This window comes from Oryza brachyantha, chromosome 1, assembly GCF_000231095.2.
Source record: "Oryza brachyantha chromosome 1, ObraRS2, whole genome shotgun sequence".
Lineage (NCBI taxonomy): Eukaryota > Viridiplantae > Streptophyta > Magnoliopsida > Poales > Poaceae > Oryza > Oryza brachyantha.
Window position 1 is genome coordinate 9,358,929 of NC_023163.2, and position 27,046 is coordinate 9,385,974.

Here is a 27,046-nt window from a genome sequence, read left to right on the forward strand (position 1 = left end):
AGATGATCATCTAAATGAAGATATAAATAACTAAATTTATATTAGGATGCTCTAAGACTCAAATCACCCCCTCAACCATTGCTTTAATGCCACTTTTTAGCACACTAAACACCAAACAAAACAAGCACAAAGATTTGCACCACACCAACACCACCAACTCCTCCAGCAGCAGCTGCTTCTACTGCTTTTCTCTCTCTTTTTTTTTTTTAGCTGATCTGCTTCTACTGCCGCTCCTCACCATTTGCGTTTTCTTTGGGGAGACACAGGAAAGCACAGCACAGCACAGCAAGCAAGCGCAGCACACGGATACTTCATACTACTCCACGCATACTCACCACTTACCTACCGCCTCCTCTCTCTCTCTCTCCGTCTCTCTCTCCTCATCTCTCCCTTTTCCTCTTCCTCGCCTCCCAAATCTGAAGCCATTCTTGAGCTTCTGCTTCATCAGGGGGGCTGGTGTGTGTTCTTTCTTCATTTCTTTGGAGGGAGGAGGTGAGGTGATGTTTCGTGTAGCTGCGGGGGTGGCCGATCCCGGGTGCTGCTGTTCTTGGTGGGTGACCTGCTGCTGAGGAGGGTGGTGGAGGAGATCTGGAGATCTCTCAGGTGGTTTGCTCTTGCATCTCTTCTTGGTTGTGATTGCTGCTGCTGCAATGTGACTGTGTTTCTTGTGGTTTCTTGGTCTGGATCTCGGGGGCTGACCGTCCTGCTGTTCTTGCATTTGATTTGTGCCTTTCTTTTTTTGGGGATTATTCTTGGGGCGAATGCTTCTCCTGGGCTGGTTGAGTTTACAGGAAAAAAAAATCCAGGACGGGAGTTCTTTGGAGGGGGGATTGATGGTTCTGGGTAAAAGAACGATCTTTCTTTTCTTTGTCTTTTGGTTGCAAGAAATCAAGCTAGAAAAAAAAGAGAAGAAAGAAACACAAAGCAACTCTCTTTTCTTGCCAATTGTGGGAGAAGATGTGAAAGTCTTGCCAACCATGGTAGCTTAGCTGCTTGGCTCCTACTCCACTTTGTACTTGCTTGCTGAGGATTGCTTCACGTGTAAAACGCCCTCAAGCCATACGATCCTTCCTCCTCCATGGCCACGAACAACACAGCGAAAGGTGAAAAAAAAATTAAAAAGAGCTAAATGTGCTACAGTGCTAGTTGTTGATCCTTGTGTATGCCCCGGTACACGGCTCGTACCATGATCGTCATTGCTGGAATTTAATCCCCTGTACAGCTTGGAGCAGTAAATTCTTGGCCTTTGCTTCCCTTCCAGCCCAAGATAGTGTACTGCTGCGTCTTAATTGGGGCTATTTGGTTCATGAACCGGGCATTATTATACGCTCGTACCGCCAGCGTAGATGCTAGCATTTGTTTTTCACTGCGAGGAGAGCTGTGATGCCATTAGTATTGACTGCATTGTGTGGTATTTGCAGCTGAGCTAGATGGGCAGCTAACATGTTCGTCTCAATTTGTTTGTTTGTAGGAGCAAAGCATTGACGTTCAACCATGGAGGCTCCTTCGTCATCCCCATCATCCCCAAGTCTGAAAGATCACCTCTCTTCGCCAACTGGCCCGTTGCATCTCAAAGTATGGGAGGTCATATGCATTGTCTTGGGGGCTTTCATGGTGGTCATCTTCTTCGTAACCGTGTGGCTCACAATCCGGAGTAGGAAGAGGGTTAGACGGGCTTCGGCAAATATCCCAATCACCCAAATCCCTGTCATTTCCAAGGAAATCAAGGAAGTGAGGGTGGAGCAAGTCCCAGCAAGTGAATATATGGCACATGATGGAGTCCTGTTGGCGATCCAAGACAAGTCTAGTGACAAGGAGTCAGACAAGGTCATGGTCCATTTGGGTGTAAGCAAATCGAAGCGTGGTGATGAGAGCCACTCGGGATCATTCCGTTACATGGACAAGGATGCAGGATTCCAGTCAGCTGATGAAGGAGGGTCAGGAACATTTCGGCATAATTCAGGTCATGCAATAACTACCCCGTCACCTTTGGTTGGCCTGCCGGAGTTCTCTTACCTTGGCTGGGGCCATTGGTTTACTCTGAGGGATCTAGAAGTTGCTACTAGCCGTTTTTCAAAGGATAACATTCTTGGTGAGGGTGGATATGGTATAGTTTATCGTGGCCAACTGATCAATGGCACTCCTGTTGCTGTCAAGAAACTTCTCAATAACCTGTAAGTCTTGCCTTGTTTATCAGAGTTTGATCTTTCTGTTTATTCTCCTTGTCTCTTGTCTCTGTTAGCTTTCAGTTTTTCCAATCCATGTTTTGTGAACTTGCAGAGGACAGGCTGAGAAGGAATTCAGGGTTGAAGTTGAGGCTATTGGCCATGTTCGCCACAAGAACTTGGTCCGGCTTCTGGGTTACTGCGTGGAGGGTACTCAAAGGTATTGATATTTATCTTGTATCTCTTTTCACAATGTTCATATGTCCAAGCTAAATGTGTTACTAAGCAAATATTATTCTTCTAGCCCTTCCATGCTCTTGAGACCTCTAAATTTGTTTGACTGTAATAGTTTATATAAAATCTGACGCCATTGCAAACTTTGTGTGCTTTTTCAGAATGCTTGTCTATGAGTATGTAAACAATGGAAACCTAGAGCAATGGCTTCATGGAGCTATGAGTCACCGTGGTTTCCTTACATGGGAGGCCCGCATAAAGATTCTTCTTGGGACAGCTAAAGCGTATGTTCTTTCTGGAGATGTCATTGCTTTTTTTTTTCTAGCACGTCATTGTTTGTTCATTAATACTTTCAATCCACCTTAGGACAATGCAGTTTTATATCATGTTCAAAACTGCATCATCTTTTTTTTTTCCTGGAGCTATTTCTGTTATTGTACTTGCATCATAATATGACATTCCTCTTTATTGGAGTGAGCGGAAGCTACACAAATTCCTAATACAACACTAAACTTCTGGTTTGTTGTTGAACTTCGTTCACTTTCTCTTCTTCCTGTATTTTGATGTGTGGATTGAACTGAATCCAAGAATTATGACTACCTATCTGCAGGCTTGCTTACTTGCATGAGGCAATTGAACCCAAAGTGGTGCACCGCGATATCAAATCCAGCAATATTTTGATTGATGACGATTTTGATGCCAAAGTATCAGACTTTGGTTTAGCTAAACTTCTTGGTGCTGGCAAGAGTCATGTCACTACTAGGGTTATGGGAACCTTTGGGTATGTTGAGTAAATTGTGAGCAAGAGTTTCATGGTTAAAAGAATGTTAGATTACTAGTACTAGTTACTGATGCATTGCATTGACTCACTGCAGCTATGTGGCACCAGAGTATGCAAACACTGGACTCTTGAATGAAAAGAGTGACATTTACAGCTTTGGAGTAGTTCTCCTGGAGGCAATTACAGGGAGGGATCCTGTTGACTATGGTCGTCCAGCGAATGAGGTAGTGTTAAACCCATGAAATCAATTTGTTCTGATAACCTATCTGTGCATTGTCCTTCAATACTTGTGGTACCAAATTGTAAAATTAGGATGGGAACATTAGGCTTCTTCTCACCAAATTGAGTCTCCTAACTCCCAAGTTTAAATTTTATTTTTAGAAGGATCTAGAATGCTTGGTGTTGACCTATAAGTTGCCTGTCCTAGAAAATTCTTCTATATTTGATTTAGTTGACCAGGCAGTTTTTTTTTTAAATAAAAGCTCTAGAACATCTGAAGGAAAGATCAGTATTCAGACAATAATCAATACAGTCTAACTGAAGCAACAAAAGAACAGTAGACAATATGCCAATACGTAGTGAAGTTGTATGGTTTACTTATGTGCGATATATAAATAAATGCCACAATATTGTTCTTCGAAACAACTAATCTGGGATGTTCGGACTTTGGGTGTTCTTGAAACTTGTGGTGAAATATGTTTTACACCACTTCATATGATCATTAGCCAACCATAGATTGTTGAACTACTGTTGTACCTGCCCTTCATGTGTCCTGATCTATTGGATTGACCTGAAAGCTACAACATTGATGTTACATAAATTCCGATCTGAACATCTTCAGAGCTGTCTACCTATGAAGCATAACAATTAACCTAGCTGTCGTTGAGTTGGAAAAGCAGCCAACAATGCTGTAAATTGTTGGGCCAGCCTGTCAAATTATTATCTGAGGCTCAGTGTAGTGTCCCAAGAGCCCCACATCTGAGGCTTGATAGTACCATCCAAAACCTAGTGCAGCTTATAACAGCTACGTTGCTGCATATTTAGTTTTCGAGTTCCTATATGCAAAAATAGCATAACTCAGCCATTGTAGAATTAAGTATCATTTACAATATTGATTGTCACGAACAGTGCCAATCGCTATTTGTTTCCTGTTAACAGTTTAATAATAATAAATAAAAAGGAAATTCTTCCTACTTTTCTGACTGGACATTTCGATTTGTGCCACATGCAGGTAAATCTGGTTGACTGGCTAAAAATGATGGTTGCTAGCAGGCGATCAGAGGAGGTGGTGGATCCCACCATAGAGACACGACCTTCGACAAGAGCTCTGAAGCGTGCACTTTTAACAGCTCTGAGATGTGTGGATCCAGATTCAGAGAAGAGACCAAAGATGGGTCAAGTTGTGAGGATGCTGGAATCGGATGACCCAATTCCTCGTGGGGTATGTATCAACATATTACAAAGAAATAAGGAGTTTATCCTTGTTATCTTTAATGCAGAAGCATGATTTGAGTTTTCTTTCTTTATGTTCCCTTTCTTGTGAAACATTCCCATCCCCATCTTTTCGCTTTTGCTTACGCTTATCAGCCAAGATTTGGATTTTCAACTTTAAATTTGGAGTTGATTTTGAGGTTTTTTCACTGAAGTTTATTTGCGAGTCTTAGTTTTTAGATTGATAAAAATACATATATTAAATTTATGTGTATAAATTATTTTTTATTTGTAAATATGTCGTTCGACTTTTTTCATGAAAACCCAAACAATCACCCATCTGATTATATGGCAGTCTTTTGAACTAACTCTGTTCCTAGCCGTGCACTTCAAATATTAGCTGGCTCTTGATTCATGTCATACTGAAAGCGGATAATTTTTTGTGAACCAGGATAGAAGATCAAAACACAACCATGGAGGGAGCACTGAAATGGATTCCCAAAGGGACAACAACTCTGACACGGACAAGAGTGACAATCCAGATTCCAAGCCGAGGAGCAGAGCCTCATCTTCCAAATGAGACCATCCATCATTCCTCTCCTATCATATTCCTTTTGGTCCATAATGGACCTTCCATGCTGACGAATTGGTAACCGCAAATTGCTGAAGCTTTGAATACAAAAAGAGCTCGAAGACACATTGGTTCGCATTCCTTCTTTCTTTTTTTCCTCTCTTCTTTTTTGTGGCTGTAACGGTTTATGATTTCTTTGTAGAGAAGGTATTGGTTTTTCCACTTATGAAAATATATATATATATACTCATAAACTTAACGGTGGTGTTGACAATTTGTTGTTGTAAGTTTTTAACAGTGTGTACAGTTGTAGCATTATGAATACTGGTCGAACAAGAATATTTGTGAATGAAAAAATTCCAATTGAATGCCTCTGCCCGTTTTGAAAGAGGTAGATTTACCCTGTCTCAGTAAAAAAGGGGCAAAAGTACTCTGAAAGTAGTATGAATTATTCTGTTCACAATGTCATAGTTGGCCTCTACTCTCTAGCGCATAAGCTGAAGAATCAGCTGAGTTGAGTAGAAAAGAATTTCTGGATAGTGGTTAGCTTTTAGCAACTTGGTATGTATCTTGAGCTAGAGGGTTTTCAACAATAGCCATAAGACCAAGGTACTGCTCAGAAGGCGAGCGCGGACGCTCGTGGGAATTAGATCACCTGCCATTCAATCCTAATGGCACCTGATGAACAGTACAATGCTATTGGTATAATCTTATCCGTTCGTTTCTAGATTGACGGCTATAGATTCATCTGCTATAGTGTTGTGCCATTTTTTGCTTTTAGATGGACGGCTATAGATTCATCTGCTATAGTGCCGTGACATTTCTCTCTTTATTTTCACTGTGCTATCGTGGGAACTGGATTCTCTGCAGTCAACTGCAGAGAAACTCGTCGCTGACATATGGACCTAGCGCCCCCTTGGCCCACATGTCAGCGACGACTGCACGAGGCAGTCGACTGCACCCTCTTGGCCCACATGTCAGTGACGACTGCATGAGGCAGTCGACTGCAGAGGGATCCCGATCCTTACAAATACAGAAACTGGATTGGCGAAACTGGACTGGCGTGACTAGGAGTTTCAGTTTCTTAGGTTAAAGCTTACATTCTGGCTTTATTCTTTTCTCACTACCGATTATGGATTTATCGTGGGCACGCTTCCTAAGCATTTAAACAGTGCGTCTTCTACACAATATTTTTCTTACAAAAATTTCTTATTTGACCATTCTAAAGTAATTTTCAATTTTGCAGTAGATAATTCAGTTGTTTATAATCTAGAAAATGTAAAAAAATCAATGAGAAAAGAACATGGCCGCAACGATTTGTTTTTTGTTAACCTTTCAACGTAACCCAGAAACCATCTTGTTGAAAAGAACGAATGAGAAATCACCAATCTCACAGATATAGAGTTGCATCGCCTTTAACATTCATTGGCCATTTAGCAATTAGCATGGCTTAAGCAGTGACACAGCAAACAAAACTGGTGCCAGTCTTGAATGAAACTGCTGCTCAACTCCGAAAGGTGGACAAGCAAGAAGCATATATTCATCCATTGCTCAAACTACTATAGAGGTCGAGAGGAAACATATTCAGGAGAGGGGATGCGACAATTTACAGAGGCAACGAAGACGAGCAGCAGCAAAAGTTATACCCTCTCATGCACTTCACGCACAACACCAAATCAATTCCACTAAATTTTTTTACACATTGGGAACCCATGGAAAGCGAGCCACCCACCCGTCGCCGATCACCGTCTTTGTTCGTCGTCGTCGTCGGCGGCGGCGGCGAGGGGGTCTCATAACCCAGAATGGTCGCTGGCAGCGCCGACGGCGGCGTTGGTCGGACGGTTGTTGGGGCGGCTGGAGAGCAGTGGGTTGAGAGCCTTGACGACGATGCTCATGTTGGGCCTGAACTCCGCCTCGTACTGCACGCACAGGGCAGCTACAGCAGCCATCTGTTTTCCAGCCCAAAAAACCACACTGGCAATTAATTCAGAATCATGGCAGACAAATTTTCAGGCTGACACTGGGGTTGATTGTTTGGTTTTTCACGAGAAAAGCCAACTAATATATTTGTAAACAAAAAATAATTTATAAATAAAAATTATATATGTTTTCTTAGCGATCTAAAATCAAAGACCGAAAAACAAACTTTGGTGAAAAAAAAATCCAAAATCAACTCTAAATTTAAAAGTCAAAAAATTAAATTTTGGCCTATAAGTATAAACAAAAGCAAAACAACGGGTATCTTGATAGCTAATGAGCTTATGACGTAGAAGTATAGGTCAGAAAATTCAAAGATGCAAATGTTTTATGCTCTTTGAAAATAAATGGTAATAATTGGAGTTTCCGTTGTACTTTTCCGCATAACAAGACTGCTGATTTGATAAAGAACGTCTCTAATACGTTCCGTGTAGCAAACTTATGGTTAAAAGGTGGGCATATGCAAAGTTATTTTTACCTTGGCAACAGCCTTTGGAGGATATTCCCCCTCAAGCCTTGGATCCACACATTGCCTCACCTTGTCTTCACTTAGCCTTGGTGTAGCCTGCAATAATCAACAATACTTGAGTTGCTTGTGTCATGTTTGTCAAGAGCCAAGAAAATTTTCGTGGATAGTGAAAAAAATTGGTTACCCATGTCACAAGGCTCTGCTGGCCACGTGGCAGCGTATGATCGACCGGTTTCCGACCGGTTAAAAGCTCCAATAACACGACTCCAAAGCTGTAGACGTCGCTCTTCATGCTAAGCTGCCCGATCATTGCATACCTGGCAGATTCCAAAAATGAAAGCAGCAAGTACAAGAGTAAATTTCATTGCACATGCCTACTTGATGAATTACAGAAGAACTGGAAATGTATGGGTTGCGTACTCAGGAGCATGGTATCCAAAGGTGCCAAGAACACGAGTAGAGTGAAGGCGAGCAGCCATGTCGGGGGACTGGTTAGAGATATCAAAGTCGCCTATTTTAGCAACATCGTTGTCAAAGAGCATAATGTTGCTGGATTTGATGTCGCGGTGGACAACACGGGGCTCTGCCTTCTCGTGCAGGAACTCGAGCCCCTTCGCGGCACTCAGGGCAATCTTCACCCTCTGCACCCATGACAGAGCTGGCCCTGGCTGAGATCCCTTCACACCCTTTTTGCCTGTGATGATCATGATCCAGACATGCATCAGCTTTGATCAGTAATCTTGATTGGCTCTTACATCAGTGATACTGACAAGAACAATATGAATGGTAGTTTGACTCCATCTGGTGTAATAGCAATGGAAACAAAATTGGTTTATTATTACTGACCGTGGAGAATGTCATGCACCGAGCCCCTTGGTGCATACTCATAGGCAAGAACACGGATGCTCCCTTCAGCACAGTATCCGATAAGCTGGATAACATTCTCATGCTTCAGTCGTGAGACGGCTGAAACCTGCAAAGGAAACGGGAGTGAGAAGAAGGCAATCCGTTGCGTCACATACACATGAAGAGATCTACACAGAATGAAGGAAAGAGGAACAGAAACCTGCAAAAGGAATTCTTGATCAGGCTGTTTGCTGGAGTCGAGCTTCTTCACCGCAGATCTCCTGCCATCTCTCAGCACGCCAAAGAACACTCTGGCGTACGAGCCTTCTCCTATGAGAGCATCGCTGCTGAAGTTCTTGGTTATCTCCTTAATTTGGTCAAGGGGAATGGCCGGTGCTGCGATCGGCAGAGTTCTGCCGGTGGGGGTGGAACGGGCAGGGGCTGGGGCTGGGGCTGGGGGGCCGGGCCGGCTCTGTCCATAGTTGCCACCTGCTGCATGTGGGAAAACAAAAAGATGAAATGAAATTACAAAATTCGGTGTTGCTAATGTAACTCTTAATACTGTTTTGTGCAGTGAGATGCATATTTTAACAAACAGGGTGCAGTTTGTTTATTTATTATTCATCTACAGTTCAAATTTGAATTGAGTTTAATTATACCTCAAAACTAGATAATTAGGGTGTGTTCAGTTTGGAGGAAAAAACAATGTATTTGGATTCCTAAGGAATTCCTGTGAGCATCATTTGGTTTGTATAAATGAAGCATAGGAAAAAACAAAGGAAATTTGCATCCGCAAACAGTTACTCCCTCCGTCCTAAATTAATCATCATATAAGAGAAAACTATAAATCTCAAATTGATCATCATATAAGAGAAGATAGTCTATTATGCATTAATTGTAGTGTGAAAAACTCTTTGGTTAACACGCACATTAAATGCTTATATGCGTCTACCCAATCAGCTTTGATCAGCTTTGATGTGATTTGCAAATTTTGATTATGCATGTATACATGCAGTTTGGGATTTGTGACTCTAGTTTTCCAATGCTAATTATATAGATTCTTGGTCTTTGTACCTAGAGCTTATATGATGATTAATTTGGGATGGAGGGAGTATTTGCTAACAAATAAGCTGGTCAAGATGTCAGCCCCACAAAAATTTCCCCAACATACAAACTTGGAGTAACAATTTTATGTTGACTTTAGAATTCTTTGGCTGATTAAAAAAAGGTCCTTAATGTGGATCAGGGTTGGTAACAAGCTGGTTCTACCGATGAATTTCATTTGCATGCAGGTGCAACTTTTTCAAGTCAACTAATTAATCTGCACGAATTATTGAGCTGTCATAATTAAGTATCGCCTTTACTACTTCCCCTATCTACTGACGAAGAAATCAAAGGAAATGAAATAGCAAGTGCTATGTGATAGAATTTTCCACACATTACAGCTGTATCACGCATATATTTTAAACCAGAGGACAAAAAGAAAGCTGCAGTAATCCATTTTCGAAATGGACAAATTTGTTCGATTCAGCAAGAACTCAGGGCTTTCTTCGATCTGCAGCCATAATCAACAGCATGGGGGATGAAAGCAAAGAGAGGATTAGTCAGCAAACCTGGTTCAGGGATCGGGACGTAAGGATCGTCGCGCTTCTTCCTCTTGCCGACATCGTCCGCTCCGCAGCACGAGAAGCAACCCATCGTTTCCTGATATGATATCCGAGGGAGAAAAAAAAGGAAAACTTAGCACACATTTGCATCAAAACTAAATCAATCCAGAAAAAAAAAGAATTTACTTGTCCGATCAAACCCTCCCACCCAACCGAAAATAGCAATCTTTTCACACATCCGCGTTCCTCGAATCGAACCACACACAGCTGAAATGCGAGTTGGAAGGAAGAAACTGTATCGAACACTTGGAATTTCCCCACGCGACGGGGTTTTTTTTCTCTCGTATATCGATAGGGGGAAAAAGAAATCAAGAAACAGGGCACCCGTTCTTGGTAACTGCTCTCTTCCGCCGTTGCACGAACAAGAAACGGTTCTACATTTCGTCTTTTTTTTCTCAATTTTTTTCACCGTCGAGGATGGATCAATCGAGAAGACGAAGTAGCAAAAGAATTCACCAAAAGTTTTTTAAAAAAGAAAGATAATCAAAGAACCAAGAACCAAACAACAAAGAGAACAAAACGGCAGTAGTCGAGGCAGGCACCTTTTCCTCGGATCCTCGGGCCGAATCGAGAGCGAGAGCAATGCGATGGATGGATGGATGGGTGGGTGGAAGAGAGAGAGGGAGATGGGAGGAACACGGCGCCCTAGGGTGGGGTGGTGGCCTCTCCCTCCCCGCGCGCGGCCGCCCTCTTCTCTCTCTCGTCTCTTCCTCCTTGCTTGTTAACTGGCTCTGCCTCCTTCTTCTTGGCCTGTTTCGGGCCGTTTCATCTATCTTTTATTTATTAGGGTTTCACCTCCTCCCTTCCTCCGTCTCCGGCCTTCCCTTCCATTCTCTTCTCCTCTCCTTGCCTTTCGCTGGCAAACCGCCAAATGGGAAGAGCCAACCGCCTCCAGGGCTCTTGCTATTCTTGCCATGCCCATGCCCTATTTGACCTGTCAGTCCTTGCTATTACGCGTACTCCGTCGTAAATGAATAAATTTCTTAAAGAAAGACTTGATTAAATTTTATTATCAAAAATGCAAAATTTGTTTCAGAACTTTCAAAAATACGTGTAATTGGTCAAGGGACATGGTAAGATTTTAACATGGCCCAAGTTCACTGAAGCCGGCCATACCACTGTCATGGTTATCGTGATAACCATAATTATCACAATGAGAAGCCATCCATAGCCATAACAAAAACCGTGATAATTGAGTGATAATCGTGGTCCACCGGGCAGTGGTTTTGGAGCACTCCACAATAACAAAAACCCTAGACACGACTAAAAGACACTTCAAAATCATATAATTTGCCAAAGGCCGTTTTCTTATTATTTTTTGAAATTTCTAGGGCAATTCGAGAGAGAAACCACTGAAAATGACCCAATAATACTGTTGTCAAAAGCCACATGGACGAAAAATGACTCCACTGTAGAAGAGAAGAGAAGAGAAAACGGAAGAATCAATTGAATACAAATGAAGTGCAAAATACACATTTCTCTTAACTCAGTGGAAAATATTTTTTTATTCTTGAAGGTGTCCTTCTACAAATTACAATAGCTGTGTCATGATCTTGTCCCTTAACTAATTACAAATTTTCGATGTCCTTAGTAAATTTTAATTTACCTGAAACACATTAATAAATGTATTGAAAAAATGCACAAAATATCTTATGTTTAATGTTTATATACTCGATTTCGTAATATGCATGCATCGATCACGGAATATACATAAAGATAGCGAGGGAAGACCATGGGTACTATGTCAAAATGCATGATGTATCCAACTTTCTATTTTTAAGCACTACCTCCAGCCAATTTCATTTGTCGTTTCAGACAAATGATTAGGCCTATTCCCTTTCTTATTTGATTGTCCTAAACAACATATAATTACGTCCTGAGGGAATGCTAATTTAGGAATATAAAGGGAGGAAATTTTGTTAATTTAAATTTGCAAGGTTTTTAAAATTTGCTGTTTAAACCTTTGTAAATTCAAATTAATAACGCGACATTTGGTATATTTTCTTTGAAAAACAAATCTTTAACCGCACCATATGTGATGAGATTTTTTATTTCTTGCATCTTAATATTTATTTTTAAAATAAACATTCTTAAATTTATTTTCAAAATCTACACCATTTTATCATACTAGTTGGTGTCAATATATTATTGTCACGTGACATTGCTTTTGGCCACGCTGGTATAGCATTGCCATGCTTGCGGGGCTGACATAGCCAATGAGGTATTCTTGAAAAAAAAATCTATACATTCCAAAATACAATCATTTCTAGGGTTTGAATTTAGTATCAAAATATAAACATTTATGGCATTATTTACAATACTGCATGTCCATTCAAAATCACTTTTCATTCAAAATTCTTCCCATTTTACTCTCACATATTCTCCTATCTTCATTCCTCGTTTATTAAGAGACACTATAATTTTTCTTCTCAGTTTTGATTCCTGCTAAAGAACATATAAACACTTATTTTTTTGGACCTACATAGTATATTTTAAGATAGTTTATTATCAAAATGAATATTAAAAGGTGCAAGAAATTAAAAAAAAATCCTGCGACGGCGTAACAAGATAAATCTGCCATGTGGTGTGGCACAAGCAACTTGACATGCTGCAGCAAGTAGGGTGGCAAAAATCTGGCTATACTAGTATGATTTTTATGGAGTAAACTGCATGGCCGGTCCTTAAACTTGCAGTGGGGTACTACTCAAATCCATAAACTTAGAAAATACACGTTTAGGTCATAAACTTGTTTTAATATACCATCTAGGTCTATGAACTTGTTTTAATGTATCATCAAGGTCTATGAAACTTGTTTTAATGTACCATCCAGTTTCATGATTTTAGACATTAAAATGAGTTCATGGATCTAAATGTGCATTTTCTAAGTTTATAGAGCTAAGTGATACCGCGCCACAAGTTTAAGGACTGGCTATATACTTTCCTCATTTTTATGGCGGAGTAACATGGTTCTGGAAATATATTTTAGAGTTAAAATTTTGACATGTTAATAACATAAGAAATAAAAAATTGCTATAACTAATTGCATCTTGATCTTCCTAATAGGAAAATATTTTGAAATGGGAAATCACAATAAAAATTGGCAAGTTTCGTAAACCATGTGTATATTCAATCCATCCCAAAATATAAGAACATTTGGAGTATGTTTTAGAGTATAGGATACATGGACTAAAAAGAAAGTAAAATAAAGTGAAAGATGGTTTATGATTGGCTGATATGAGAAAGTAGGCTAGGAAATTAAATGACAAGTGATTGTGATTGCTTCGGAGTAGAAAGATAACTATATTTTAGAATAACTTTTAAATGCTAAAAGTCGATATATTTTTGAATGAGAGAGTACTTTGTTTGAGCATGACAACTAAACGAAAACATTTAGTAACAGTTCAAAGCATAACATCTCGAATTTAGTACCTCTAATTAAAATTAAATATTGTAGCTTCAGACTTTTCAACATGCGAGAGGTCAATGGTACTTCCACCGTTTCCTAACGTACTTTTTTACTTACAATATTTAATCATTTATCTTATTTAGAAAATTATAAAAGTATCATTTATTTTGCTTGTGACTTACTTTATTATCAAAAAAATTTTAAGTACGACTTGTCATTTTTATATTTGTACTAAATTTTTAAATAAAATGAATGGTCAAACGTCTTAAAAAAACAAACATCTTGCACTATGAAACGGTAGTATATAACTTTGAACGAGAAATATGTCAGAGGGCACATCCATTTGCACCAATTGTATTTAAGGATAACGGACCTCATGCGTTGTTTTGCTTATACTCATGCGTATAAGACAAAAAATTAAATTTTAAAATTCAATTTTAAAGTTGATATTGTTTTTTTCACCCCTGTTTACTTTACATCATTTGTTTTTCAATTATTGTGGACATGTATATAAAAGTTTTACCCACGAATTATTTTTTATTTGCTAATAAGCCTATGAATAAGCATATGCATAAGCTAAGCGATATGACTGAATATCGTCTTAAGTAAGGTCGTGCCAACATATTCCTCTTTGTACCAATAAAAAAAATGTGGCCATTTGTCACCTTGGACGATGTCATGTCAGGGCCATATTATAAAATACAATCTGCTAAATAATGCTGCTGATTGCAACGACAAAAGAGGTCTTCTGCACTGCATTCCCGTCCTCTGTTATGATCATAAACAAAAAAGAGGATGTGAGAAACTGTCATCTCCAAAGTTTGACCACTCGATGAATTAAAAAACATATCCTTTTTATTTAGCTTACTAACAGGATGTTTACTTGGAGAAATAAAATTTTTTGGATGTCACATCAGACTTTTGACTAGATGTCAGAAGGGTTTTCGGACACGAATGAAAAAACGAATTTCACGGCTCGCCTAGAAACAGCTAGATGAATCTTTTGAGCCTAATTAATCTATCATTAGCGCATGTTTTGCTGTAGCACTTATGGCTAATCATAGACTAATTAGGCTCAAAAGATTCGTCTCAGGATTTCTCACATAACTGTGCAATTAGTTTTTTGTTTTATCTATGTTTAATGCTCTATTTAGGTGTCAAAAAATTTGATGTAATATTTTTGGGGGAAAATTTTTGGAAACTAAACAGGACCTAAATGTCTCTAGAGGTGCATTTGAGGGTACCACGCATGTTCGAAAAATTCGTGGAAACATCTACTCACCTCTCCGGTGCAAATACTTCACGTATTCAAGCAAATCCATGTGTGTTATCATCATCAATCGGGTGCATGGTTTATCAAACATCAATTATATATATATATATATATATATATATATATATATATATATATATATATGTGGCTTCTCATCATGGCAATAAACTATCACCAATTGTGTATGTGGCTTGTTGAAAAATAAGATTGATATGTGTCGGTCCGGTCAAATTTCTCATAGGGTTTAATTAGATGGTTAAAATGAGTTTTTTTAAAAGAATCTTGTATATATATAGGATTTAACTGGACGGCCAAAATATGACTTTTTCTTAATATAAAGAATTAATTTTTTTGCAGACATAGCAAAATTTATGCATAAAAAAACCAACTGTTGATTGGTTTTAATAATAAAAGACAACCGTGAAAACCGGATTGATATTATTTGCAGTCATTTTCAATGTGCTGGTAGACATATTGTTCACATTTTTTTCACTTATGCTTGTGCTAAAACCTAAATTTAAATTTAGAGTTAATCTTCGCTGATGCTTGTAACAAAATAGTGAAAAAAGATAGGGATTTAACAATACGTGAATGTACTTACGTACGAAAAGGACCAATCAACCATAGTTGTAATTATCGCATCGTTTTGGTTGGTTGCTTTGCTTTGTATTCTCCAACTCTTGGTTAGTACGAATTTACAGGTGGTAAACCTTTCCTTGCAAGTAAATTAACTAGGAGTCGACGACGTACGACATTATATTGACAGCAGCAAAAAAATATTTATAGCGTGGAGTAGTATTCTAGCTCTCGATGGTTACGTTCTATCAACGATCCAAACCGACTGCTATGCGGGCCAAATTAAGGGGAAAAACGAGTATTTAGTTAACTAATATTGATACATTCCTGCATATTTTTACTTTCTGTTTGTACTTATAGACACAATGGATAACATGAGCATAGCTCAATAGCTTAGATTAATAGATTTGACACACTGAGCACTTATATTTAAATTTAATTATTTTTAGGGGTAGGAGACACAATTATTAGCGATGAGTTATTCATCTTGACTTCGTCAATCCCAAGATATACTGGTTTAGTTTTTTGAATATACTTATAAGGGTATACACGTTCACACGATATGATGAGTATGCACGTGTATTATAAGCCTTTGTGTTTGCGCTTAGTTTAAAATATTATCAAGTGGAGAGGCATTAACTACAACTACTGTTACTTCGCTTAAAAAAATCTATAAATTAGATAGACTACTCATGTTCTTGTATTGGACATCATGACTTATACATCCAGTATTTGGCCAGATATTTCACTTGTCGAACAGATTCACTCAAAATTAGTCGTAAAAATCCATTCAAACATAGACAAAATATACAAAACATATCTCAAGAGAGATAAAAAAAACCCGTCGAATTTCAATACCTACCTACGAAATGGCTTTGTCCAATAGCATATTTAAGAGTATGACTAAAATTTGACTATCCAAATCTCAATCTTGCCATTCACGTGAAAAGATTATATTTTCAAATTGATGTAACAGACTCTTCATTCTCACTCACCAAATCATAAGGGCTAGCTAGCACTATTCAAATTTTGAAAACTACAATAACTCTAGTAGATTCTCCATATTCACGCTCTATATTTCTTTAGAAAGTATGAGTCCGCCCCCATTCAACTTATTAGAAAAAATACTTGCTAGATTTAAATATTGAGAGAAAAAGTTTAGCCATTGTCATATAAGTAGTCTACATGAGATCATTTTTTCAATATAATTATTAATATTTATTAATATAGATAGTTATTTAAATCGTTATTTGGTTGCGTGAAGGGAATTCAAATCAAATCCACAATTGTACCGTTGGCTCGAGACAAGACCAAGACAAGAAGAGAGCCCACACGGCCAACGGCCCACGGCCCAGTAGCCCACCACAACAGCGAAAAAAAGGGGAGCAAAACAAAAAAAATATCTCTTCGTTATCTCCTTCCCTCCTCGTCTCCGCCCGCCACCTCCACCACCGGCTTCCAGCCATGACGCCGCCGCCGACGCAGCCGCCGCAGCGGCCACCGCCCTCCCGCGCCGGCCGCGCCAACCTCTTCTCCTCCCCACCCCCTCCCCTCCCCAACCGCTACGACCCCAACACCCGCTCCCTCCCCGTGCCGGGGACTCTCCCGTCTCACCGTCGCCTCCCCAGCAACCGCCGCCGCCACGAGCAGCCCCCGCACCGTGCACGGGAGGGCACGGCTTCCTCTCCGTCTCCGAGGACCGGAAAATCCAACCCGGCCTTCCGCACGCCGCACCTCCGCACCGCCTACCGGAAGCCCGTGCCCCCCGTCGCGGCCTCGGGGGAAGGGGAGGCGCTCCTCGCTGCCGACCCGAGCGACGCCGCGGAGGGCCGCTCCGTGGTCGTGGGGCCGTCGGGGGTCTCCTTCCGTCTCCCCGGGGCGCCGTTCGACTTCCAGTTCAGCTACTCCGAGTCCCCCCGCGCCCCGCCGCTCGCCATCCGGGAGCCGGCGTTCCTGCCCTTCGCGCCGCCGACCATGCCGCGGCCGTGGACGGGGAAGGCGCCGCTGCTGACCAAGGAGGAGAAGGCTCGGAGGAGGGGGGTGCGGCTGCACACCCCGCTCGGGCAGGAGCCGCCCGAGACGGTGAGCGCGCACGGGATCATGATGGAGGTGAGGGGGAGGAGGAAGCTGGACCTGGCCAGGGTCAGCCCCGGCGACGGCAGGAGCAGGGAGGAGGTGCTCGGGGAGCCGCTCACCCTCGCCGAGGTGCGCGACCTCGTCAGGCCCCACATATCGCACAACCGGCAGCTCAACATTGGTAACTCACTATACTGCATTGCAATTGTTTACACAATGGCGTTTTCTATTGCTAATTGTCGAAACTTCAGGCTAAAGCAAATTGTTCAGGCTCCCATCGTTCCTCTTTTTTTGGGAAGATAAAACAAAACCGTGGTTTTGCAAACGGAAAATAATTTACGGGTAGAACTTCTATATCATGTGTCCATAGCAAGTCAAAAGCGAAAGCTGTAAAATAAACAATGATGAAAAAACCACAAAATCATGTTTAAAATTTATTTTTAAAATTCACATATTTGCTTATAAGCACTTGCAACTGCGAAATGATGGAGCCTTCGAGTCTAACCAGGAAGTGCTTCAAACTGATTAATTCACTAATTTTTGTACATGTTGGTGCAAATTTCACGAAACAGCTGTAATCTGCAGGAAAGATTGTCGGCAATTTTCATGTTTTCTTAGTTGTCACGTTGAGTACTGTTTGATCTTTGACGATTGTTTCATGTCATGGAAATCTCATGCTTTCTAAATATCTGGTGGTGCCAACGTGCCATGTAATAAAGTCCGAAATGGTTTCTTGCCTAAGAATGCTACTGTGTTATGTACTTATATCACCTCTCTACCAGAAGTAACATGCTCAGCTGCTTCTTCAAACTTGGAAAATGTATGCGGCGTAAATAATTATCATAAAAGTTTGTCTGAAAGCTTTTAAGGTCTTCTGTCTTAGAGCCTTCTAGTTGTATAGTTGTGTAGCGTATGCATACTACTGAGATTGTGATCTGCTATGACCCTCACAATTTTCATAATCAAAGCTGTAAATTCTTATATATCCAGGAAACAAGTTGGTCCAGAGCTTGGAACATGCCATAGTTAAAAACCAACTGGAAAACTAAAAAATGGACATTTCAGTTGAGGTTTTGAGACAATTTTAAGACACCTGACTCATGCACAACTTGGTCATTTTCCTGAAACGCTCGATAAATTAATGCAGAACTAAACATTGTTTTTGATGTGGTCTGCAACAAAGTAAGCATTTTGTGATTATTATTATTTCTTTACTTGTAGGAAGGGATGGATTGACCCACAACATGTTGGAAATGATACATTGTCATTGGAGACGCCAGGAAATCTGCAAAGTGAGATGCCGAGGAGTTCCTACTGTTGATATGAAGAATCTATGTTATCACCTTGAGGTATGTACCTTTACCATATATAGCTAATTTTCAATTGTGCTCATATACATGCATTCATTCACTCTGGTAATCTTGACATGCTACCTCCTAGTACAATGCACAATGATTTCCATTGTCAATTGCCATTTATAATTTTGTTCTTCAATGCCATGTTATATTGTACACTTGCAGTGAATTTATTGACATTTGAGAAGCATTCTAGTGAAGTTCATTTTGTTTCCTGGTTTTCATAATGGCTCATATATAATGGAAGATTATAACATCACAAGCTTAGCCAGAAAATAACAGAAAAATGACGGATGCTATCTAACCTTTCTTGTACACTTGTTCGTAAAGGGCATTAAGACCCCATTTGTGATGTGACTTTTGCCCCCAATTCCCTTATTTAATTATTATATCCGTGCTACAGTGCAATCAAGGTAGGACATTAGTATCAATATGGATGTTGTGAAACCAAAGTAGTGCCATAAAATATAATTGCATGTTCTCTTCACACTAGACATGTACATGACCCTTGACTGGAGAAGGCTACCGTTAGCCCTCTGTATCGTGGAACAAAAAGATTTCTGTTTTGACATATGCATGCTTGAACATTTTCCAACACAAGTATCCTGTTTTATTACGCTCCAGACATGTGACATCTACAATTACAGGAAAAATCTGGTGGAAAGGTTATTCACCGAGTAGGTGGTGTTGTTTTCTTATACCGTGGAAGAAATTATGATCCACGAACTCGCCCACGCTATCCATTAATGCTTTGGAAGCCAGCTACTCCTGTCTATCCTAAACTTATACAGGAAGCTCCAGAAGGTCTTACAAAAGAAGAAGCAGATGAAATGAGAAGGAGAGGGCAGGAGCTGCTGCCGATTTGCAAATTAGGTATGTATTTATGGATTAGCTAATATTCGTGTTCTACAATCTACACGGTCTTGAGGACCCCCTGATGGGATTACATGCTGAAATCTTGCTTTGTTCCTCTGTCATGTTCCATAGGAAACAGTGCGCAATAGACAACACTGCCAATCAAGTACAGACACAGCGGTGTGACTATAAACCTAGCTTATTTCTGAAGGAAACTAAACCCTGCTCTACACCATTTAAGCTTAACCTAATACCATGAATTCAGAGCTAATTGACAAGGAAGTTCCTATTGCCCATGATTTCTCATTTTTCTTTCCTTCATCATTTGCAAGATTGTGTTGCAAGTGTGCAAGGTAATAGACACACCGGCAGAGCTCTTTTGAGTCTGCCCAGTGAGAGCTCCTTGAGTCCACCCAGTGAGAATTCCTTGAGTTCAGAATGGGTTATGTCCCTCTGCGTTTGATGGAAATTGCTTAAGAAATCCATTCATTATGCAAATTTGGCAACCAAATACTAAAATGACCTGCTCATAAGGTTCTATTTGTTTTGCTTCACCCTCCGCCAATGAATATGCAGTTGTTAATTCTACTACTTGTGTTGTATCTTCCATCTGTTGATGGGAATATACTGGATTAACTGAGGTTGCTGGCTTGTAAATGGAGTATTAGACTGATATATTATTTACCTCTTAATCTGTAAGTCTGTAACTAAACAACCTGGATAACATTAGCAAACGAGAAAGAAAGAGTATATACATATTAGTACATGAGCTGGGCCATAAATGGGCCTGGCCTATAATATCTATGCCTGTAGCTATCTTAACGATATGGAAGCTACCATTGATAATTTTCTTTTGTTCCTTTGTTTTGTAGCGAAAAATGGTATATATATCTATCTTGTCAAGGATGTTAGGGATGCTTTTGAGGGAAGTGATCTGGTGAAGATTGACTGCGAGGGCTTGAATCCTAGTGACTACAAAAAGATTGGAGCAAAACTAAGGGTGCAGCTCATGCCCATAGCTTGCCCTGTTTTCATCTCATTACAGATAGTAGAATTGAATCCTGTATAAACTTTCTGACCCCAACAGATAAAATTTCTTGTTTTTGTACATGCAGGATCTTGTTCCTTGTGTTCTTTTGTCATTTGACAATGAGCAGATACTAATGTTCAGAGGCAAGAAATGGAAGTCCAGATACCCAAAGCCTCTGACTCTTATTCCAAAAATTCAAAAGAACAATCTGCCAACGTCATCTGATGAGAGTAGTTCAGGTGTGTATCTGTAACTTTCTGCCATTATCACAAGTGAGATAGGAGAAAATTTTCAGGCATAAACTCATAACTACAACTATATAAGGTCCAACTAGAAGCAGTGTAATCTTGACCGGATTACTTTAAAATCTATCCACATTTTACTTGAATAGCATTCTGCAATTCAGTGTTTGCTTTTTGGATCTATATCTGCGAAGGATTTATCAGGTGTTGAGGTTTTGCGCATTTCACAATTACTTTAGTAATACTCTCATCTCAGGTGCTCGAATGTCATGGAAACTACTTGCTGCCCTTTTGTTCTGTGTGAACAAAGTTTTCTTTACAGTTATTTTATAGTTTTCTCCCTCAAGAACTCTGTACTCTCTGGATTAACATCTAATTTTCGTACAGATGAAGCCACTGATGCTGATGATTATTTGGCAGCAAGAGAAGTATTGAGACCTAAAATGTTTAAACAATGGACAAATGCAATTGAGTCATCTGTGGCACTTTTGCTGAATGATGCTGAAGTGGATGCTCTTACGCCTGATTTGCTTCTTACAAGGGTAGAGGACTTCAGTGTTATATCTCAAGCTGTCGAACATTCATTTCCAGCTCTGCTTGTGTCAAATGTTGAGACAAACCCAGATGTCCTAAATGTTGAATTCACGGAAGATGGGTCTGAAATAGGATCGGTTGAATCCCTACAAGATGAGTTTACAGAATCGCCTGACATCAGCGAGGACGATCACTTCGAATACGACATGCTCGAGCGTTTGGAATCGTCAGTCCCACTGGGAGCACTACCGATCGACGAAGTGGTAAATCAACAGAACGAAGACTGAATCATAGTTACCATACAGTCGGGAGTTCAGTGTTGAGGCCAATGGGGCAAATGATCTACAATCACAAATACACCACACCCCCAGAATACATGCTCTGAATGAACACCCATTTTCCACCGTCCTCTCAGCCTGATCGATCACAATATTTTGAGGATCATCAGCAATCTGCAACCAAACATCATGTAAAGTGACTAGATACTGTACAACCACTGTAGTCTGCAGAACGCATCCACATGTGTAGATAAAACTGATCCATCAACCTTCATCAAATAATACAGTAGATGGCAGTGTTGTGGTTCCTGACCTGCTGCAGCTGTACATACAGCATATGAATAGGTGGTTGTATGTAAACGTCCAAAATGCTGGGGCGTCACGAGTGTACGTTGGCACTGAACAAGGTTGGGTGGTGCTGTGGAGGTGTCAAACAGCAAGCTGGCAGCTCCAGCGAAAGAGACTGCGCAAGAATTCAGGTTTGTCTGGTGGTGCTGAATGAATTGAGGTTTCGTGCTAAGAATGATGCAAAGGAAAGGGAGATCAAGAAAAGCTATCATGGTCAAATTAGAATATCCTCGATGCAGAAATATATATATTTTACCCCAAACATCCTGATTCCCTGCGCAGAAGCTCTTGCACTGTCATCAAACATCCTGATTCTCTTTTTGGCAACATGTATAATTGATCAACTTGAGGGGAAAATGAAATGGCCAAACAAGTGAGCTGTAGACCTCTTTCCCTGCCTGACGATTTTGAGAGCAGGAAGTTTCAGGTTTCGGTTTCGCCTTCTCCGTGCCACGTTTGCCCAGCCAAAAACAGCACACGAGGAGTCAGCTGCAGAGACCAAACAGAAATGGCAAAAAGTTCATCAAGTGTACATGAATCACGTGCCGTGAGTTCCCCAGAAGAGAGACAAGAGACGAGTGTTCCAGTCATCTTCCTAGTTCAGTTCAGACTGCTGTACAACAAAGTAAACCCGACGACTGGAGCTGCAGTGCACGCAGTTGCGGTCGAAACAAAAGACCACTCGCGCTGTCGGCTCCGGATGCATGTGGCCACGTTCCCGGCCAAGTCCATTATCATCCTGACTGCGTTTTCTGGCCATCGAGCTGCCCTGTGAAAGAAAGAGGTGATCACCTGCATGCCACTCTAGCTATGTCAATGGCAGATCATGACTGTATGTGTATTCATCTTTCGTCCTGTTCGTGGCGACCTTCACTTGGCTAGCTGCTGCCTCGCCCACACGTCTATGGTGGACGTGTCTAGTACTCAAGTCACGGATCCATGAAATCGAGGTCTGAATAAACTAGAGAGATCTCTAGCTTTTTTCCATTGATTTTTAACATAAAATTTTAGAAAAAGCTTGTTGCGAAGCTCAAATCCTAATAAAGATAGTGGGGTCCTCGAGGCTTCCGTTCTCATGATACATTCCCCTTGCTAGTATTCTACTAAAGAAATGTTATAGAGAAAACTTTTATTAGAGAAATCTGGTTAAAATTTATGAAAACCGCACAAGATTTGAGAAATGAGGTTTTCATAGCCCTAAGTAAAATCAAAGTTTGAAAATTGAAATGCAGGAATTCACATGAATTTTATATAATATTGACAGGAATCAGCTCATTTTTATTGTGTTGTGTGTGTGTGTGTGGGGGGGGGGGGGGGAATCATTTCGATTTAGGACATAACGTAAAAGATTCTCTTGGTTCAAAGAAGTACTTAGAAAAAAACGCTCATATTATGGCCTTATTTTTTTTCTTGAGATTTTGTATTTCTCACATATATATACTTCCTAAGCTCCTAAACGGTGTGTTTATTGTAAAAGAGAAAAATTAATTCATTCGTTTGTATATAAAATCACAGCTTTTGTGATATGTCTCAAACAATCATATAACCCAAAAAAAAAATCTAAAATCATTGTATGTCTCAAACAAACAAAACCTCCGTATCACAGCTTTTGTTTCCAATAAAGATGATGCAAGAACAATATTTTCTTTCCTAGGGCATACTATATATGTTGGGTATAATCAGGTTGGCCTCACTCACACATCATGCAAAAGACATCTGACCATGTATATATTCAAGGAAGCTAGCTGGAAGTCGACTACTTAATTATCCAATATCACACACATCGATCTTACGGGAGATTTGCTCCGGCCGGTCCAATAAAAGTACTTCGATGTATTAAATCGTTTTTCATCATTGGATCTAATTGAGTAGGTTGTGCACTGTTAGATCTAACTATTAGAAATAATTTGGTATCGCGAGATATCGGTACCTTGAGAGACTTTTCATTAGACCGAAGCAAATCTCATCTTATAGGATCTGGTTGCATCTTGACCAACTTTCCAAAAAAAAAAAAGGCAGACAACCATGAGGTTGAGTGTTGGACATGGACCAACTGCAAATACTGCACCTGCAAGCAAGAGAAAAGAGAGATTATGGGGTTGGTAATGACCGGTCCCGGGCCACAGCTCAGTGGAATTGGCACGTACGCCACCACCCGGTCGACATTTTAGTTGCCAGATCCAGGCGACTGCCTTGACCACCAAACACCTATACTGACCTAATTAACTAAAGGTTTTGTAAAAATTAATCGCACGCGTGATGTTTTTATTATAACATCGTAGTAACTATAGTATAATTTATAATGTAACTGCAGCGTACTAAGTGCTCTATCCATTCTAAAATAATTTTATTTTTACTCATCAACATATCAATAAAAAACAAATAATCTAGAACATCATCCACTTTATCATATCCCAATACTGATATATCCTACTTTTTTTGTGTCAATGTATTTATTTCTTGATTTTATGAACTTAAATGTAATGATTACTTAGAAATATTATTTTGAAAGAAGCTAGCGTGAATAAAAATGATATTATTTGGAATGAATGTAGTATATAATTATGCTATAATTAGTATATAATTATAATGTAATTGGAGAAATGGTACATATATTTTTTTTGTTACATGAGACTTGCATACTAGATATATTTATAATTATAATATATAATTATATGAACATTCGTGTGATTTCGGTTAAAAAATCTTTTCAGTGATACAGGTAATCCTTTAATTAATACCTGGAGAAAACTGAGGCTACATGTGTATAGTCCCATGTTTAATTTGTGGTGGATGGTTTTAGTTAGGCCATTCGCACCCAGTACATGTACATCTTTTGACTTTAGTCCGTCTGGTACTGTGCTGTTTTTGGCTTACACCCGTCTTTTTTTTTTTTTTGCTTTTGATCATGCTCCTAAGCCAAAATTTAAATTTTCAACCTTAATTTCATGTTAATTTTAAGTTTTTTTATCATAGTTTATTTTTCAGTCACGCCTTTTAGATTACCATGAACATGTATATAAAAGTTCTATTCATAAATTAATTTTCGTTTGTAAATATGTTGTTTAGGTTTTTCCTAAAAAGCCAAATAATCTCCCCTTTAATTTGTACATCAAACTTGTTTGGATCACTTATTCTAAGCTATTTATTCTTCTTTTTCCCTAAAAAGATAAATATTACTAGCTATGGATTTAATTCTATTTTTAAGCGTAGGGAATAGTTTTATAAATATACTACTTAATTATATTTGTAGACGTAGGGAATAGTTTTTTAAATATACTATTTCTATTTGAAACATAGTTATTTCTTACTATACACTCGTCCAGAATAATTTTCAGAAATAACAACATTTCAGGACAAAAATAGTATTATTAACTTTTCATATTTATAAGTAATTTTTTGTTTGTATTTAAGTCAAATTGTTTTTAAGTCTGACCTCTCTCTCTCAACTTTTATCCACATTTCATTAAAAAGGATATATAGTAGTAGTCGCACTAGCTTCAAATATAAAGGTAGTCATATTATAAGTAACAATGGTGCATGATCGTAAAGTGTATTTTCGGGTAACACTCGTGTAATATGACCCCGTAAGTCAAAAAAGAATGTAGTTAAAATTGGCCATAATTAATTAGTCTAAATATATGCTTTTGACGTGAAAACTTACATAGCAACGTTTATTGTATTAAGAAATACCTTAATTTGCTACTATACAAAATAACTGGTTAAAAGCTCTATCTTATGGACTTTAAATCTAAAACAATATTTTTTATCACTACAGGGAGTAATATTTTTTTTTGTAATATGTTTGGTCTATTGCTACACGGCCAGATTTTTCAAAGTTGAAGGCATTTTTTGTGGCTTTGTGTTCAAGTAGAGCAAAAGGCACATAAAAAATAGCAGTGGTAGGCCAACTAAAATGTTACATTTCCCATTACAAAGTGGTAACATATATAGGGAGGTAAGCTAGATGGTACCCAAGTAGTTATAGCGCACAACTATTGAACAACGTTAAAATTAAGAGTAAATTACACTTTACACTGGATAAATGAACCTTATCTCAATTTGCACTGAGTTTAGCCATACTTTCATTCTGCACCATGATATATCAAAATAGGTTTCACTTTGTACTGAGTTGTGTTATATAATTGAAGGCAATTTATAAAGTACTTAGGAAACTTCTTAAATTTAGACAAAGTTTTGTTCAGATTTTATGAAATATCATCAAATTTTCATAGTTTTGAAAATGTATCTTAGTGTTAAGTGAAATTTATTCCACTATAAACTGGTGCAAAGTAAAAGTATATACGATAGAAAGTTTCAAAAAAAAAACTATATACGATAGTGCAAAATGAAACATGGTGCGTTTTACCTATTGCAAAGTTTAATTTGCGAATTTGCTCTATATTAGTGCATACACACGTGTACTCCAGCAAAGACTATATATGTAAGGTTCATAAAATTTCCTTTAACGTTTGATCAAATTTATAGAAAAACACACCAACATTTACAATATGAAATTAATTTCATTAAAATTAACCATGAAATATGTCTCGATAATGTATTAATTTGATATTATAGATGGTAATTATTTTTCTATAAGGTAAATACACTAACTTATGAAAAAAAACTAAATAACATATTTGTAAATAAAAATAATTTTTAAATAAAACTTTTATATATATGTTCTTAGTTATCTAAAAGCCAAGGCTGAAAAACAAACGACAATTTAAGATTGAAAATTCAAATCTTAGCTTATAAATATTAGCGAATGCAAACAGATGGTGTTGTAAATATTTTAGAAAATAAACTTAATAAATACCTTAAAACAAATGGTCTAGATAATATAGAACAGGTAAACGTTTTTTTGACAAAACGATTTCCTTTGAATTATGGAGGAAATAATTCATTTAATAATCGAGTGAATAAGCTTAA

General features: G+C 38.9%; 3 protein-coding genes across 4 annotated transcripts; 2 read left to right on the forward strand and 1 right to left on the reverse strand.

Annotated features, from left to right (window-relative positions):
- The first annotated feature begins 203 nt into the window (after positions 1–203).
- Positions 204–5,570, forward strand: LOC102706419 (probable receptor-like protein kinase At5g18500). The gene is made up of 8 exons (XM_006644062.3): positions 204–603; positions 1,472–2,174; positions 2,281–2,385; positions 2,561–2,683; positions 3,010–3,180; positions 3,275–3,404; positions 4,412–4,621; positions 5,063–5,570. The coding sequence occupies exons 2-8, from the start codon at positions 1,495–1,497 to the stop codon at positions 5,189–5,191; spliced, it is 1,548 nt and encodes a 515-aa protein (XP_006644125.2). The 5' UTR covers positions 204–603; positions 1,472–1,494; the 3' UTR covers positions 5,192–5,570.
- A 1,130-nt stretch (positions 5,571–6,700) lies between these two features.
- On the reverse strand, positions 6,701–10,998 carry LOC102705028 (pto-interacting protein 1). 2 transcript variants are annotated; one of them, XM_015832718.2, is made up of 8 exons: positions 10,684–10,998; positions 10,088–10,178; positions 8,695–8,963; positions 8,475–8,601; positions 8,049–8,322; positions 7,813–7,945; positions 7,638–7,724; positions 6,701–7,131 (listed from the first exon to the last, which is right to left on the reverse strand). In XM_015832718.2, exons 2-8 carry the CDS (start codon positions 10,170–10,172, stop codon positions 6,973–6,975), a joined length of 1,134 nt encoding a protein of 377 aa, XP_015688204.1. In that variant the 5' UTR covers positions 10,173–10,178; positions 10,684–10,998; the 3' UTR covers positions 6,701–6,972. The 2 variants fall into 2 exon arrangements, with proteins under 2 accessions (XP_015688204.1, XP_015688202.1); XM_015832716.2 differs by having other exon boundaries at positions 8,695–8,966; positions 10,684–10,997.
- Positions 10,999–16,823: 5,825 nt separating this feature from the next.
- Positions 16,824–21,776, forward strand: LOC102705303 (CRS2-associated factor 2, chloroplastic). The gene is made up of 6 exons (XM_006645770.3): positions 16,824–17,653; positions 18,694–18,821; positions 19,475–19,700; positions 20,555–20,682; positions 20,798–20,951; positions 21,342–21,776. The coding sequence occupies exons 1-6, from the start codon at positions 16,861–16,863 to the stop codon at positions 21,773–21,775; spliced, it is 1,863 nt and encodes a 620-aa protein (XP_006645833.3). The 5' UTR covers positions 16,824–16,860; the 3' UTR covers position 21,776.
- Positions 21,777–27,046: the final 5,270 nt, after the last annotated feature.

What these genes read in the sequence shown, in the direction of transcription:
- LOC102706419 (XM_006644062.3), top strand. Translation starts at nt 1,495, where the DNA reads ATGGAGGCTCCTTCGTCATCCCCATCATCCCCAAGTCTGAAAGATCAC. An exon ending in ATGGTCGTCCAGCGAATGAG is followed by an intron (nt 3,405 to 4,411) that starts GTAGTGTTAAAC and finishes TGCCACATGCAG; the next exon opens with GTAAATCTGGTTGACTGGCT. An exon ending in ATGACCCAATTCCTCGTGGG is followed by an intron (nt 4,622 to 5,062) that starts GTATGTATCAAC and finishes TTTGTGAACCAG; the next exon opens with GATAGAAGATCAAAACACAA.
- LOC102705028 (XM_015832716.2), bottom strand. Translation starts at nt 10,172, where the DNA reads ATGGGTTGCTTCTCGTGCTGCGGAGCGGACGATGTCGGCAAGAGGAAG. An exon ending in GGTGCATGACATTCTCCACG is followed by an intron (nt 8,323 to 8,474) that starts GTCAGTAATAAT and finishes TGATCATCACAG; the next exon opens with GCAAAAAGGGTGTGAAGGGA. An exon ending in AGCAGAGCCTTGTGACATGG is followed by an intron (nt 7,725 to 7,812) that starts GTAACCAATTTT and finishes TGATTATTGCAG; the next exon opens with GCTACACCAAGGCTAAGTGA.
- LOC102705303 (XM_006645770.3), top strand. Translation starts at nt 16,861, where the DNA reads ATGACGCCGCCGCCGACGCAGCCGCCGCAGCGGCCACCGCCCTCCCGC. An exon ending in CAACCGGCAGCTCAACATTG is followed by an intron (nt 17,654 to 18,693) that starts GTAACTCACTAT and finishes CTTTACTTGTAG; the next exon opens with GAAGGGATGGATTGACCCAC. An exon ending in GCTGCCGATTTGCAAATTAG is followed by an intron (nt 19,701 to 20,554) that starts GTATGTATTTAT and finishes TTTGTTTTGTAG; the next exon opens with CGAAAAATGGTATATATATC.